Source organism: Pecten maximus, chromosome 14 (genome assembly GCF_902652985.1).
Source record: "Pecten maximus chromosome 14, xPecMax1.1, whole genome shotgun sequence".
In the NCBI taxonomy this organism is placed as follows: Eukaryota; Metazoa; Mollusca; class Bivalvia; order Pectinida; family Pectinidae; genus Pecten; species Pecten maximus.
Genome location: NC_047028.1, coordinates 28,693,647 through 28,706,906, shown reverse-complemented (window position 1 = coordinate 28,706,906; position 13,260 = coordinate 28,693,647). Strand labels below are relative to the sequence as shown.

At 35.6% G+C, this 13,260-nt stretch overlaps 1 protein-coding gene across 1 annotated transcript; it reads left to right on the top strand.

The window, feature by feature from the left end:
• The first annotated feature begins 9,828 nt into the window (after nt 1-9,828).
• On the top strand, nt 9,829-12,529 carry LOC117341847 (laccase-2-like). The gene is made up of 2 exons (XM_033903708.1): nt 9,829-11,572; nt 12,324-12,529. Exons 1-2 carry the CDS (start codon nt 9,829-9,831, stop codon nt 12,398-12,400), a joined length of 1,821 nt encoding a protein of 606 aa, XP_033759599.1. The 3' UTR covers nt 12,401-12,529.
• The last annotated feature ends 731 nt before the right edge of the window (nt 12,530-13,260 follow it).

The following is a 13,260-nucleotide window of genomic DNA, read 5'->3' as shown; positions in this document are numbered from 1 at the left end:
GTAACCTGATGACAGTCTTATTCGTGATTCACTTTCCCTTTTGTTCGTCCAGATTTCAGTAAACTGACAAACGTAAATCCATAAATAAGCATTTTGTTTTACCTTTGTGACAAAAGTATGCGAATCAATTTCCCATTTTTTATTTTTTTTTTATTTTCAAGTATAAAATGTCTAGGCCTACTACATGAATGTGATTGCAGAAAAGGCATTCTTGACTTCGTCTGCTTTTCCTGTGTACTGTCATATACGGTGCATGGTACTCTCACGTTCAAACTCTTCAGCGAGCCGTTTTCCGGACAAAATGCATGCGGAGATGACCCCGAAAAGTGCACCCGACGACTGACGATTATATAATCGCATAACCTTTCAACTCCGTATAAATGAAGAATCTGGACAGGCTGAGGGAGCCGTTTAAAAAATGGCATTCAGAGCGAGGAATTCGGCGATGTTTTCACGGATTATTGTGTTTTGGGTTTAACAATTCGTATTGAGTGACACGGTAGGTTAAAGATAATGTTTCCTGATGACGGTAGTATATAGTATGCACCGTGTCAGTTTGAATAAATGTGTTTTTTAGTCGATTGAAGTGAGATGGGGTGCCGTTTCGCTCGTGGCGTTGTTGCCAACCTTCAGCTTAACAGATTACACATACCACTGTCATATAAAAAAAATTGAAAGTCATATTTTCTATGCAAGCGCCTGTGTTTGACACTAGGTTCGTACATGTACGGATGGATTTCAAACGTAAAAGAAATTTCTGGTATTTCATGGTCGCTGCACGGAGAGTCCATATTGTTTCCACAGTAAACATTGTCTCGATCGCAGGAAAGCTTGATAATTGGCATAGATGACGTCACAACCCGAGCGCTGTTGGTCGTATCAGGGGCGATAAGCGATGTCAGGTAAAGGACGAGAGGCGTTGAAGTCGCTCTCATTTACAACACATTTAGATGAAAATACGTGTTTACTGCAGGTATTTCAATTAAAATCATTTAAATAACAACACTATATACAGAAATAAATCTAAAAAACGTATATTTAAAATCTGTTTTTATCCCCTTTAATATTAGTTTATACCCAACAATCAAAACAAAAAATCAAGGTCTGAATCTTATCTATAAGTAAATTTTACGCTTCTTTTTGGGGCTACTCACAATCTTGTAAATATTATATTACCTAAAATTATACTATTATGTTGATTAATGTACATGTAATACATAGCCATTTCGATCAATTGATCACTCTGGAATGGGTGCAAATATAGAGGTTGTGAAGGGAGCTTTGCGTCTCAGCCAATCAAATTTGAGGGTTTTAAATAAGGAATGATAATTTGGCGATTTGATATTTTTACTTCGATTTTTCTATTAAATTACCAACCTGTAATTATATTAACTTCAACTACAAAACACCAAATGTGGTAAGCTTATACCGCATTATCTGCCCCACTATGACATTCTTGAATTGATCAATCTTATATTTATATGGCTATAGATTACAATAAAGATGCGTAAGTGTTCTGAAATTAACATTGGTTTTAATTAAATTGTCTTAATAAAACATCAGAGATGATAATTCAAACGCACATAGATCTACGGTCGATATTTTTTGCTCCACAAAAATATTTTAGCTTTGTCATTTAAAAATACAAACCAACATAGAAATCTAAAAATCATTTTGGAACACAACTGCGCTCATATCTTAAAAGTGAAAACAAACAAATAATTAACGAAAAAAATATGAAAGTCGATAGAGGCCATTTAATCCTGATTTTATTGTTCCTGTGACTAACATATTTCTGCATTGTAAGATAATAATGTATATTCCACTAATTTCAAAATTGATATTCCATTCACAGTTCATATATTAGCTTCGATTAAACAACCGCTGGTGGGCGTAGCAGGTATTTTAATACACAGAAGAGGAATTTTTTTCTCATTTGCATTCAGACAATTATATAATTGGTAGGTTTTTAAGTATATATACACATGTTTGTCCATGACAATCAAAACACCTAGAATGCCGCCTTTTACTATCGATATTATCAAGTTTGACAGTTGTCCCGATATCGTCAAGGACAGACGGACAGACGGACAGACGACAGTCCTAAAGCCAAATTAGACCCAATACTTCATCAATGCTACCAAACACTTACTCATTCCAACTTGCATCGCCATCACGTCGTCTCGACATTGGATTTGGAGCGGTATGCGTTTCGTAGAGGCTATTTTGTCCAGGTCAATCCCTTTATCTGCATGACCTCAAAATCAGATGTTTTGATTGCTGAAGATATGCTCTAGTGGAACAAAAAAAAAAAAAAAAAATATCAACAACAAAAAACAAACAAACAAAACAAAACAAAAAAGAAACAAAAACAAATTCGGCAATAAATCTGTTCAAGGTAGAAAAAAATAATTTGTGACAAATTATGGCCAACCATGTGTACTTTTCCTCAATGCATATTTTCATTGCTTGATCATCCTCCTAAATACGATAAAGTAGCCCTGAATTTACCCCCAAATGCCGTTGGTTTGTTGTCATCCGTTAAAGCTAAAGTAGGTCATGAATTTTAAGCCACACCTACTCGTTATTATTTTTCTATGGAAGCCAATACCTACAAACTTAACACTGAAAAGTGCTTTTTGCAGTTTTATTTGTGACTATGTTTGTCCTCGTCATATTAATGCGGGAAAAGAAATGGCTAATTTTTGTGTCAGGGGAAGTATAATTTGTAAAATTTAATAAAAATAGTTTGAATAATTTCCAAATTTTTTATTACTCGTATTTTAATTTTTTGTAGAGATCAAATATGAAAACAAATTACCGCAAATATGAATTGGATGCATTGAAACATGCATATATATGGGTAACAGATGAAGACATGCATGTTAAACAAGAGGCCCAGGGGCCTTAACGGTCATCTGACTCTAAATTAAAAACTTTATATAATTGTAGTATGTATTCTCTGTAGCAAGTATATAGTGGCACCGTTTGCCATGGTGGCCATCTTGGATTTCTGACCGGTTATTTTGTTGTGTAAATTAAAGTCTAATATCAAATATTAGGCAGGTTTACACAGCAGATATGGGGCCTGCCTGTCATCCAAACACAGTCAATTTAACACACTGCAGGGCTTCACTTGAAGCTTTTGGAGATTTATGCTCCTCCTTGTTGACCACTACAGGTCATGCCAAGGCTAAATAAACTGTATCAAATGACATCTCATGTCCGCTTGTCAACTGCACACATGTGCAAATATATACTCAAAGCACCTGCTAGTCTTTATGTTCTCTGTCTCTCAGATAAACAAACCTTATCAAAGCAACTTCCCAGTCTGAATGTAATGGGCACAGATAAGACTTGCATGCAGATATTATCTTGGGGGAATCTAATTACCCTTATCACTCAGTCTTGACCAGTCTGGCTCTATCCATGACCTCCCTGACCCTACGGTTATCTATGAAGGGAGGTTTCACTCCTGCACCTAATTTACATATTCTAATTAAAACAGCCCCTTACTAACAAGGTAAGGATGTCAAGAGATCCAATCAGAAGACCACGCTCGGTCACATGGCTGATGTCAATTTCTCCTCAGAAATTCTATCCAAATTGCCATTGTTGTTCTAACTGCTGGAACAAACAGCGGATGCTGAAACTGATCAAACCCATTAATAAGTGGAAGCAACGTTGACCCATCCAAATGGAGCAACTGACTTGACATCAAGTGAGGAAAACATTGAAGATCAAGTTGTGGCGTTCTTTCAAAATAAAGATGTGATCCTGGACAAACCAATGCCAGGAGGAATCAAAAGCGATGAATTGGAATATTTTCGGCGACAAATCGTCTTAGTTGGCTTACTAAAGACGAGATGGCTGAAGAGAATTGACTACAATATTAGATAAGTCCTTGTTGATTAAAACACGGTCCAATGTAGCTCCTATCAATACTTTTTTTTATCAATTCCATAATTAAGATCTGGCGAATTGATATGAAAAAAACAACAACAAAAAACTAATTGTTTTGGTGTTTTCTTAATGGTGTGTAAGTTATTGGTGGCAATTTTAATGCATTTAAATTACATAGTTCTACAGTCTACTCACATCGGGTTTTGTAACTAGTTATCTATTGCTCCCAGGTCAAACATCTTACCACTAAGCTAAAAGGAAATTTCCTGTTAGTCTGAGCTGGTTAGGGGGATTTATACACTTCATCTACACTAAACAGCTTAACCATAAAAGTATAGCCATCTTTATGTGAAATTAATGTGAAATTTTTCATGGAAATTTCACATTAATTTCACATGAACTATTACCAATGAAACTCGGATTTACATGAAATTCACAAGCAAAATTTCACACGAATTTCACGTGAAGGAACCTTGCCTGTGTACAACCGGAACTGAAATTGAACCGTCCACCATGCTTCAAGGCTGCAACAGTGCATCTTGAGTACTCCTCCCCTGGTTAGGAAAATCGACAAGTTTGTGTAACTTATCTTGCGAATGTAACAGAGCGCTTGATTAATTAAATTTAAATGACTACTTCCGCTAGCGATCGAACCCGGGACCTCTCTATGGCAAGCCAGGTTGTCATTTATTCGCGGAGCAATGTTGATCCAGTATTTTACCGAATTATAGAAGATATATTATATATTATATCAGATATCTTAAAGGTTAATGAGATATTTTTAAGTTTATAAGATATCTTACATAATATATGAGATATATCATAAAAGATATAAGATATCTTATATCTTTTATAATATATCTTATATCTTTTATAAGATATCTTATAATATTATCTTTTATAAGATATCTTATAATATTATCTTTTATAAGATATCTTATAATATTATCTTTTATAAGATGTATTATATAATCATATAAGATATCTTATATAATTTGGGTAATCCCTGGATCAACGTTGCTCCGTGATTAAATGACAACTTGGCTTGCCATACCTCTAACTTACAAGACTTAAGCTAAACTGATCGAGCTACTGAGAAGTTCTCTCTAGCCGAACGGTATATTGCGGCTAGTTTTTACATCGCATATAACGATATCGATATTTAAATGCTATAAACATGTTATTTTCGTGTAATAAAGCGAAAAAATGTTATCTTTCAAAAATGATCCCACTCGGCTTTCGTAGAAATGAGTTCTGACGAGTTCATGGACCACTATAAATATGGACCTGTCCCGTTCCCTACTACTACATGACACGCGAACTTGAGGTGTTGGCCTCGGTTCCAGCCTGTACATATTGACGTGTACGTATTATTGCGGACACAGAAACCAAAACTTTCAAGGTGAGTTACTTAAGCTAATGGGAGCTAAATAACAGTTTTTACTAAATATTTTAAATGTGATTTCATGTAGCTAAGCCATTTGGTGCAATGTTTCGAGACCCGATCAGTACACGAGTCAAGAATTGTCTTCCTGCGTCCTTTATTTCTATGATAATTTTCTGATTGGCAAACACAATGAATCATATACACAAAGTGTTGTAACTTTTTTCTCATCATGGTTATTTAATGATACCTTTGTCGTAGCTGATCTTTTATAGTAATTACTTTAAAACATGTACTTTATTTAATATTCAAAAATTCTTCATACAATTTACTCTCTGACATAATCAAATAACGGATTAACTTAAGTATCAAATATTTTTTGTAATTATCTCATATTATATGTAACTGTCTTCCTTCAATATAAATTGCCTTCCTTCATCAAAATTCATTTTTTGCCATAACTAATCTTCCTTCGATATAAATTGTCCTTTGTCATAAATCGCATACTTTCTACATAAATTGTCTTCCTTCAACATAAATTGCCATCACTTGACAAAAATGATCTTCTTTCGTCATCAATTGTCTTTATTCGACAAACATTGCCATCATTCGTCATAATTATCATCATTTAACATAAACTGCATGACCTCAACATAAAATGTCTTCCTTCGTCACATTGACATATGTATACATATCAAACAAACACAAAATGCAGTTGATGAGAAGGTTTAAAATGGGGAATCCTGTCCATTTCATTGTGCTGGAATGTAAGAAATCAGTCAGTTCATCATCAACAAATAAAAACAAAATCATCGCACAACCATAATTGCATGATGGTTTGGTTTGGTTTATTTTGTTTAACGTCCTATTAACAGCTAAGGTCATTTAAGGACGGCCTCCCGTGCACGAAAAAAACATTTTCTATTATTTTGTGCTCTAACAGATAAAATAAAAAAAATAATCAAGATGTAAATATATGGAATAAAATCTTAAGAATATCTGATCACACGTTCACATTGTACAGCAATTTCCTGCCGAAAAATTCCGAATTGAAGTTCCAATTTAATCCGCCTTGCTATTTTGTAAACGAGGACATACTCTTGAGCTGATTGGACTTCGAAAAACGCAATACTACTATATTTCTTTTCTACATCATCTTCATTAAGTCATAAAAATGCAAGTGGATGTTTCCCCTTCAAAATGTTTTTACCTTTTTTGATGAAAAATGAGCGTTTCAAACCCGAGATTATATTAAAACGTCATCTGCTTCACAAAAATGTTAGACAACAATGTTTACAGGGTATTGATAATATTTTTGTTTGCTCGTATATGAATTAAAAATATATATTTAAAAACTACATATCAATAATGTATGTCATTGTATCAAAGGGAACTTTTTTGACGTAACCGGATGCTAGATCATTATTGGACAGTAACAGATTCATAGCGTATGTATCGTGATAAGGATTATTTAACTAATGATGCCATCAGTATATATAAGATAGTAATTATTTTGAGATGAATGTTTGGGAGGTACTATCTATATTATATTATAATGGAAAGAGAAAGTGTGGATTAATCAAACCTACCTGACCCTCCCAGTAAGTGCTGTGCAGCTTTCGCAATTTGTTTATTAAAATGTCATTGATATGAATGAAGGAAAGGAGAGGTCAGAGAACAGAGGCAAGGGAAACGCCGGCATTGATGGTTCTGAATGAAGACACTAATTCCTCGAAAAAATCTGTTTCTGTCAGACAGGTAATTAGTCATGCAACGAAGAAGTGGCCACGACTTGAATTGATATTCAAATTATATGTAGAAGACCTTTGTGCCAAACTCTATCAAAGGCTTTAGAGAAATCAAAAACATATTGAAATAGAGTGCTCATAATTTTCTAGAGCAATGATTAGAGAGTGATAAATTTCAATACGCTGATGTGTTGTGGAATGATTATGCTTGAACTCTGACTGATAGTTGTAAAATAAATCATTTTCTATAATAAAAAAAAATCACATTTGTAAACTACATGTTCAAACAGTTTACCTTTATAACTAAAAGGTGAAATTTGTCTATAACTTGAAGTACTTATTAGGTAAGCTTAACTAGACATGACATGAAAACCATCCATGAATCTGGATAAAACAATATACATTATAATCAGATATAATAGATTGATGCACAGAGAATTGTGGATACTTGTTTAGGCATTTTAAGTTTAATACCATCAAGGCCTGTTGCCTTGTTAAGTATATTTCTAATATCATCTTCTTCACTAAGAAATACATTTCATTTCAGAGAAGACAGGGTTAGTACGCTTCTCAAATAAGGCCAATCTTTATCTAAAATACATGATAAATTATAAAGTAGTTAAACAGTGTTTCACATTTTGCTATCATTGTTACTTAGTATCACCTGTGTTCTCTGTCAAGAGAGTGAGCCCAGAGACAACAGGTATGTTTACTGTTATAAATTTACAAAAATAATACTGGAGACGAATATGTGATGTAAATGTTATTTATTAATGACTTATAACACTTCAACATTGAATTTCAATTGCATAGTATTGTTAATGGAATACACCAAAAATGTAAGATCGGAGAAATCAACATTTGTAATTCGACAGCAAGGGTAAGATGAAAAGTTGGCATTGATGAAATTTAAAAAGGTCATCGTCCCACACAAGGTCATATTTGTTATCATTATCATCAATAATTTCATTTGTAGCACTGTCTACTAAAGTGGATATTTCTGTATTGATTTGTCATATGAGTTTATTAAAAAAAACACTTTCCAATACAGGTTATGGTTGTTGTTACTTTTTCTACCGCTGCATCTATCTTATCATGGCAATGTTTTAATCATATTGCTTAAAGCTGACAGTGCAAGTTAAAAAGCATCTAATTGAGATTAAAAAAAAATAATACATGTACAGATTTCCGAAAATCGTTTCCGAGACATTCCCCAGTTATGGAAGTGTCGTATCTAAGGACGGGCAGACATTTTTCTTTTTTGTTATGCGTGGATACAACCAAACCGCCGCTGCTATAAAAAGAACGTGCTTCGTCACACTCGCATTCACTCTAACCTCAGGTGTTCACGGTGGCACACCTGAATCACCTACACTACATCTGTACATCACGTGACCTACAACTGTATTCGCGAACGACACCAAACAGACGAAGCACTTACCTGTAACCTGAGCAGAAAGATGGTCAGTGTCTCTCAGTTTATCTTTCAAATCTTGTTCAAAATAAAATCTCCAAATAAATGCTGAACATGCATAACGAATTAATCCGAAATACTCTATCCATTTTCTCACGTGTTTTTCGTGGGTGCAGCCATTTCGATAACAAGTAAACAGTCCGAGGAGTTCCAATTTTTACTCGCGTCTACACTAGCACTCGGAACTCCTCGGATGTATTCATATTGTCTACACTACACTACACTAGGGCTGTTGTAGTGCAGTAGTGCAGTTTTATCACGCTTTAATTGCGTTATGACACGTGCACGTGCCTAAATGATACGAAGACACGGAAAATATATCGATGGAAACTATGGATATAATACTGTAACACTTGTAAAGACTCAGGTAGGAGTTTACTCATATATACTCTGTTTATAATTTTATTAGGTGCAGGCTTTTGTTGAGGCCCAAATTTATTGTATTGTCAAAATTTTCTTTTCTTTCTTTTATTGTAAAATAAAATATATATTTATATATATAATTACCTCTTCAAATTCCATATCCATGTTCTACAATTGCGTACAATGAAAACAAAAACCCGTTGGCGTGTGTATTGAGAACGTATAGTATATATAATGGAGAGATGTGTCGCTATGCGCATGTATCGATAGACTGATACTTGTCTCAATGAACGCACCGCTTTTATAGCAGTTCGTATCCATGTATAACGAAAAATAAAAATGTCTGCCCGTCCTTAGATACGACACTACCATAACTGGGGGATGTCTCGAAAACGATTTTCGGAAATCTGAACATGTGTTATTTTTTTAAATCTCAATTGGATGCTTTTTAACTTGCACTGTCAGCTTTAAAGTCTATTTTTCATATCCTTATAGTTTTTCTAATCATGCTCAAAATGAACATCATTTCAATTGCGTATTTAGAATAAACGATTATTATTTCAAATTTAAGAATGTCTTCTCGATCACGTGAATTCCCCAGGATATACTTTATGTCCCCATCCCGAGCTTCCATCCGGGTCCACAAGCATGATTAGTACCTATATATGCTGACATTTTTTGGTTCGTAGTTGTCGTAAATGAAATAAAATTAATATTGTTAATAATCAATTACACAACTGAGTATGTATTAGAAATTTAGTAATTTAAATTTGACAATTCTTCTTTATTTCAGATGGGTACAAGAAACATCTGTTTTAAAACAGTCCTAGTTACAATGCTTACCGAGTTTGCCGTCAGCCAGAACCACTGGGAAGATCCCTGCTTGCCTTCCTACGACATGTAACCCGGGTCAACCTACTTGCGAATGTTATCTCACCATTGAACGACGTTTTACCATGTTTAACGAAAAATCGAAATCATTTGTGACTCCATCGGAGGGTCGATTGTTCGAGCACCATGACTTAAGCACTCCAATAAGCACAAATGAACCTTCGTTTATCTCGACGGCAGATGGCAATAACTCTCGAATTGTTATAGCGATCAATGGACAATTCCCGGGTCCACAGATTACGGCGCACGAGAATCAGACTTTGGTCATTCACGTCCGAAACCTGATGGACGCAGACACTACTACCATACATTTTCATGGTATGCATCAGAAAGGCACCACCTATTCCGACGGCGTCGCGTTCGTATCACAATGTCCGATAGAACAAAATCAGACCTTCACCTACACGTTCAAAGCTAAGCCGCATGGTACCAACTTCTATCGCGCCCACAGCAGTCAACAGAGGTCTATGGGACTGTATGGACCCCTCATCGTCCAACCTAAACAAGAACTTCCTTCGACAACAATTGAAGAACTCGTGGCGGTGCTTCAGGACTGGAACCACGACGATGATTATGCCACATTATATCAATCGAACCCAATGTTTGTGTTCCATTCTGGTCTAGTGAATGGGAAAGGCCGCTACTACCAGGATAGTGATACACACAATCAGGCTCCGTTGACACAGTTTGAAGTCATTAGGAACGAATGGTATACTTTCAGGGTTATCAGCGCAGCTACCTTTTTCCCTTTTCTTGTTTATGTTACTGGCCATCGTAATCTCACGCTTACCGCATCGGACGGTTATGCGATTAAGGAAATCGTTGTGAACGCCTTCATTATCAACCCTGGAGAGAGATATGATTTCAAGATATTTACAAATCAGCCTAATGATAATTACATGTTTGTAGCTAGGACACTAGAAAAAGACCAATTCCACGTAGCGGAGGCTATAATTCACTATCGAAATGCAGTGGTTAATTTGAATCCAGATAAACCTGCATCACTTAGTTGTTCCACGGAAATGAAATGTAAGATATTCAACTGTCCTTACCTTAGTTCTACCAATGGTGACGAAGAATGCTTAACGTATAATGATGCACAGACAAATGACTTCAATTCAAAACCAGAGGAGGTTGCTACCATCGATCACGAATACTTCTTTAACTTTGCTTTTCCAAATTCTTCTAATGCCATTCCCCACGCATCAGTGAATGGCCGTCGGTTTGAAATACCTACTGCGCCGTTGTATTCACAACCAGATGAACTTAACTCAAGCTGCAACATTCTCTGTCCAACTGACTTTGCCGACAATAACCTCTGTTCTTGCACATACACACAGGAAATTGAGAACGGAAAGGTATACCAGTTCACATTAACCAACCTGGGGAACGGAAAAGGATGGTCACACCCAGTACATTTACACGGACATTCATTCTATGTCATGAAGATGGGTTTTGGCAAGTTTGATTCAAATGGAGTTCTAGTCGATTTGACAACTGACATTTCCTGTGAGATTGGATCGAAAGGATATTGTAACAGACCTGTCTGGGCTAATACTACCTCGAAAGGAGGTAACATCCCTGGAATCGTCCTCAACAACAACGCACAGAAAGACACCATAATCGTCCCTAGTGGTGGCTACGTCGTCACCAGGTTCAAGGCAGACAACCCAGGGGCCTGGTTTTTCCATTGTGATATCGGCGTCCACAGTGAAAACGGAATGGGGATGGTGATTATTGAATCGCCGGAAAAGTATCCCGACATACCAAATGATTTCCCCGTCTGTGAAAACAGTCTCAATAAGGCTGGTAAGCACTTTTAACCTCTTTTCGAAACATTTTCGAGTTCCGAACTTACACAATCTCATAGTACATTAAGTGCTATTGACAACTTCGGGTCTCGTGTTTGTAACATTGACATTTTCGAGTCTTTTGTTAGTACTATCAAGTTTGAATCGCATTTTAGTTGTTGATTAACTAGTTCAAATTCAATTATGAGCAAAATTATAGATTTTGTTTTGTATACGAATTTGAGTGTTTGAAACCTATAATTAATGCTTGCAATAAAAGAGGTACCTTTTCACGACACTGTAGAAAGGTGATTGTATGTTGTACGTTGACATCTTGTCGATGTACACGTAAATGACAAATGTTATGAATTGTTATGAAACTTACCTTTGTTTATCTTTTATACACATGATCTTTACTGCAAGGCTATGTAATTAACGTCTTCAATGACTCAATATGTCACGAGCCTTCATTACAACTGATGAACATGTTTAGCTAACTCCAACGGACATAACTACGAATGTGCGATTATTTTTGGACAAATAAGTGAACCTCTGAAGGAAGTTTCTAAACAAGAGAAGCAGATTTTGGCTCGGATGGTATGTTGATTTCTGCAAAGGCAATCATACAACATCATAGAATTATTGTCACGTCATAAAAGGCTAATAACATCAAAATAGTGTTGTAAGAGACGTAAGATTGATGGTGTGTTCCTTTCATGAGGGAGCACGAGCTGGCTATGTAATAACAGATCGTTCTTGTTTAATTTCAGGTTTATCACCAAGCTTGGACTGGATGCTGTACTGGATAACAGTCACTGGGATCATCAGTAAGTTGGTGCTGATGTAGAAGAAAACGGAATCGACTGCCAGTCTTTTGATCCTATGACTCGAAACTGTTATTATTAAGAAGTCTTCATCTCTCGATTTTCTCTGCTGTCAGTTCCTGTCAAAATTGTCAGCTTAAATTATGCCACTGATTATACATATATATAGAGAATACATGGTCAGTGTCTTAAAATATAAGCTGCATTTTGGCGAGGGTAAAGAAAGACAAAAGTGGCGAGCCTTGGCGAGCCACTTTTGTCTTTCTGTCCCGAGCCAAAAATACAGCTTATATTTTAAGAAACTGACCATGTATTCTATTTATCCTGCAACAGTCATAAAAATAATCATCAAAAATAATCATTTTTAAGTGAAACGGTGTCAAAAATGACAGAAATATGTTCGCCTTTCAAACGTAGTTTCACTTTGAAGTAGGTCAGTCGAACTGACGCGCGTGCTAGGATTCCAAAATACAGCTGTTTTCCGTCACTGCCGTATACAGCAAAAATATATACGGTGGGTGTATTCCGACAATGCGGTGGCAGTTGCAGGATAAATATATATATCAACAATGCCTATCAATAAACACATGTAAATATATCCACAGAAACAAAAACTTACAAAAAGACAAGTTACAGTCCCTCTTTATTTTTCAGCTAACCAACTGTTATGAAACTTATCGCTTAAACACATGTTAACATTTATATATTTTCGATTTATTTATCTTTATTTGGTAAGACCTCTTGTGTGGTTATGTTTATATGCATTCCTGAGTACATTTTTTTTGTTATTTGTTTTTTTTATTAAGTCCCCCAAACGAAGTAGACTTATTGGTTTTGCTCCGTTTCTTCTTCTTCTTTGAGGGAAGGCGGACACAATGGTACC

Excerpts from the sequence above, each read along its gene's own strand:
- LOC117341847 (XM_033903708.1), top strand. The coding sequence starts at position 9,829 with ATGTTTAACGAAAAATCGAAATCATTTGTGACTCCATCGGAGGGTCGA. Across the intron at positions 11,573-12,323 it reads AAACAGTCTCAATAAGGCTG|GTTTATCACCAAGCTTGGAC; the intron begins GTAAGCACTTTT and ends GTTTAATTTCAG.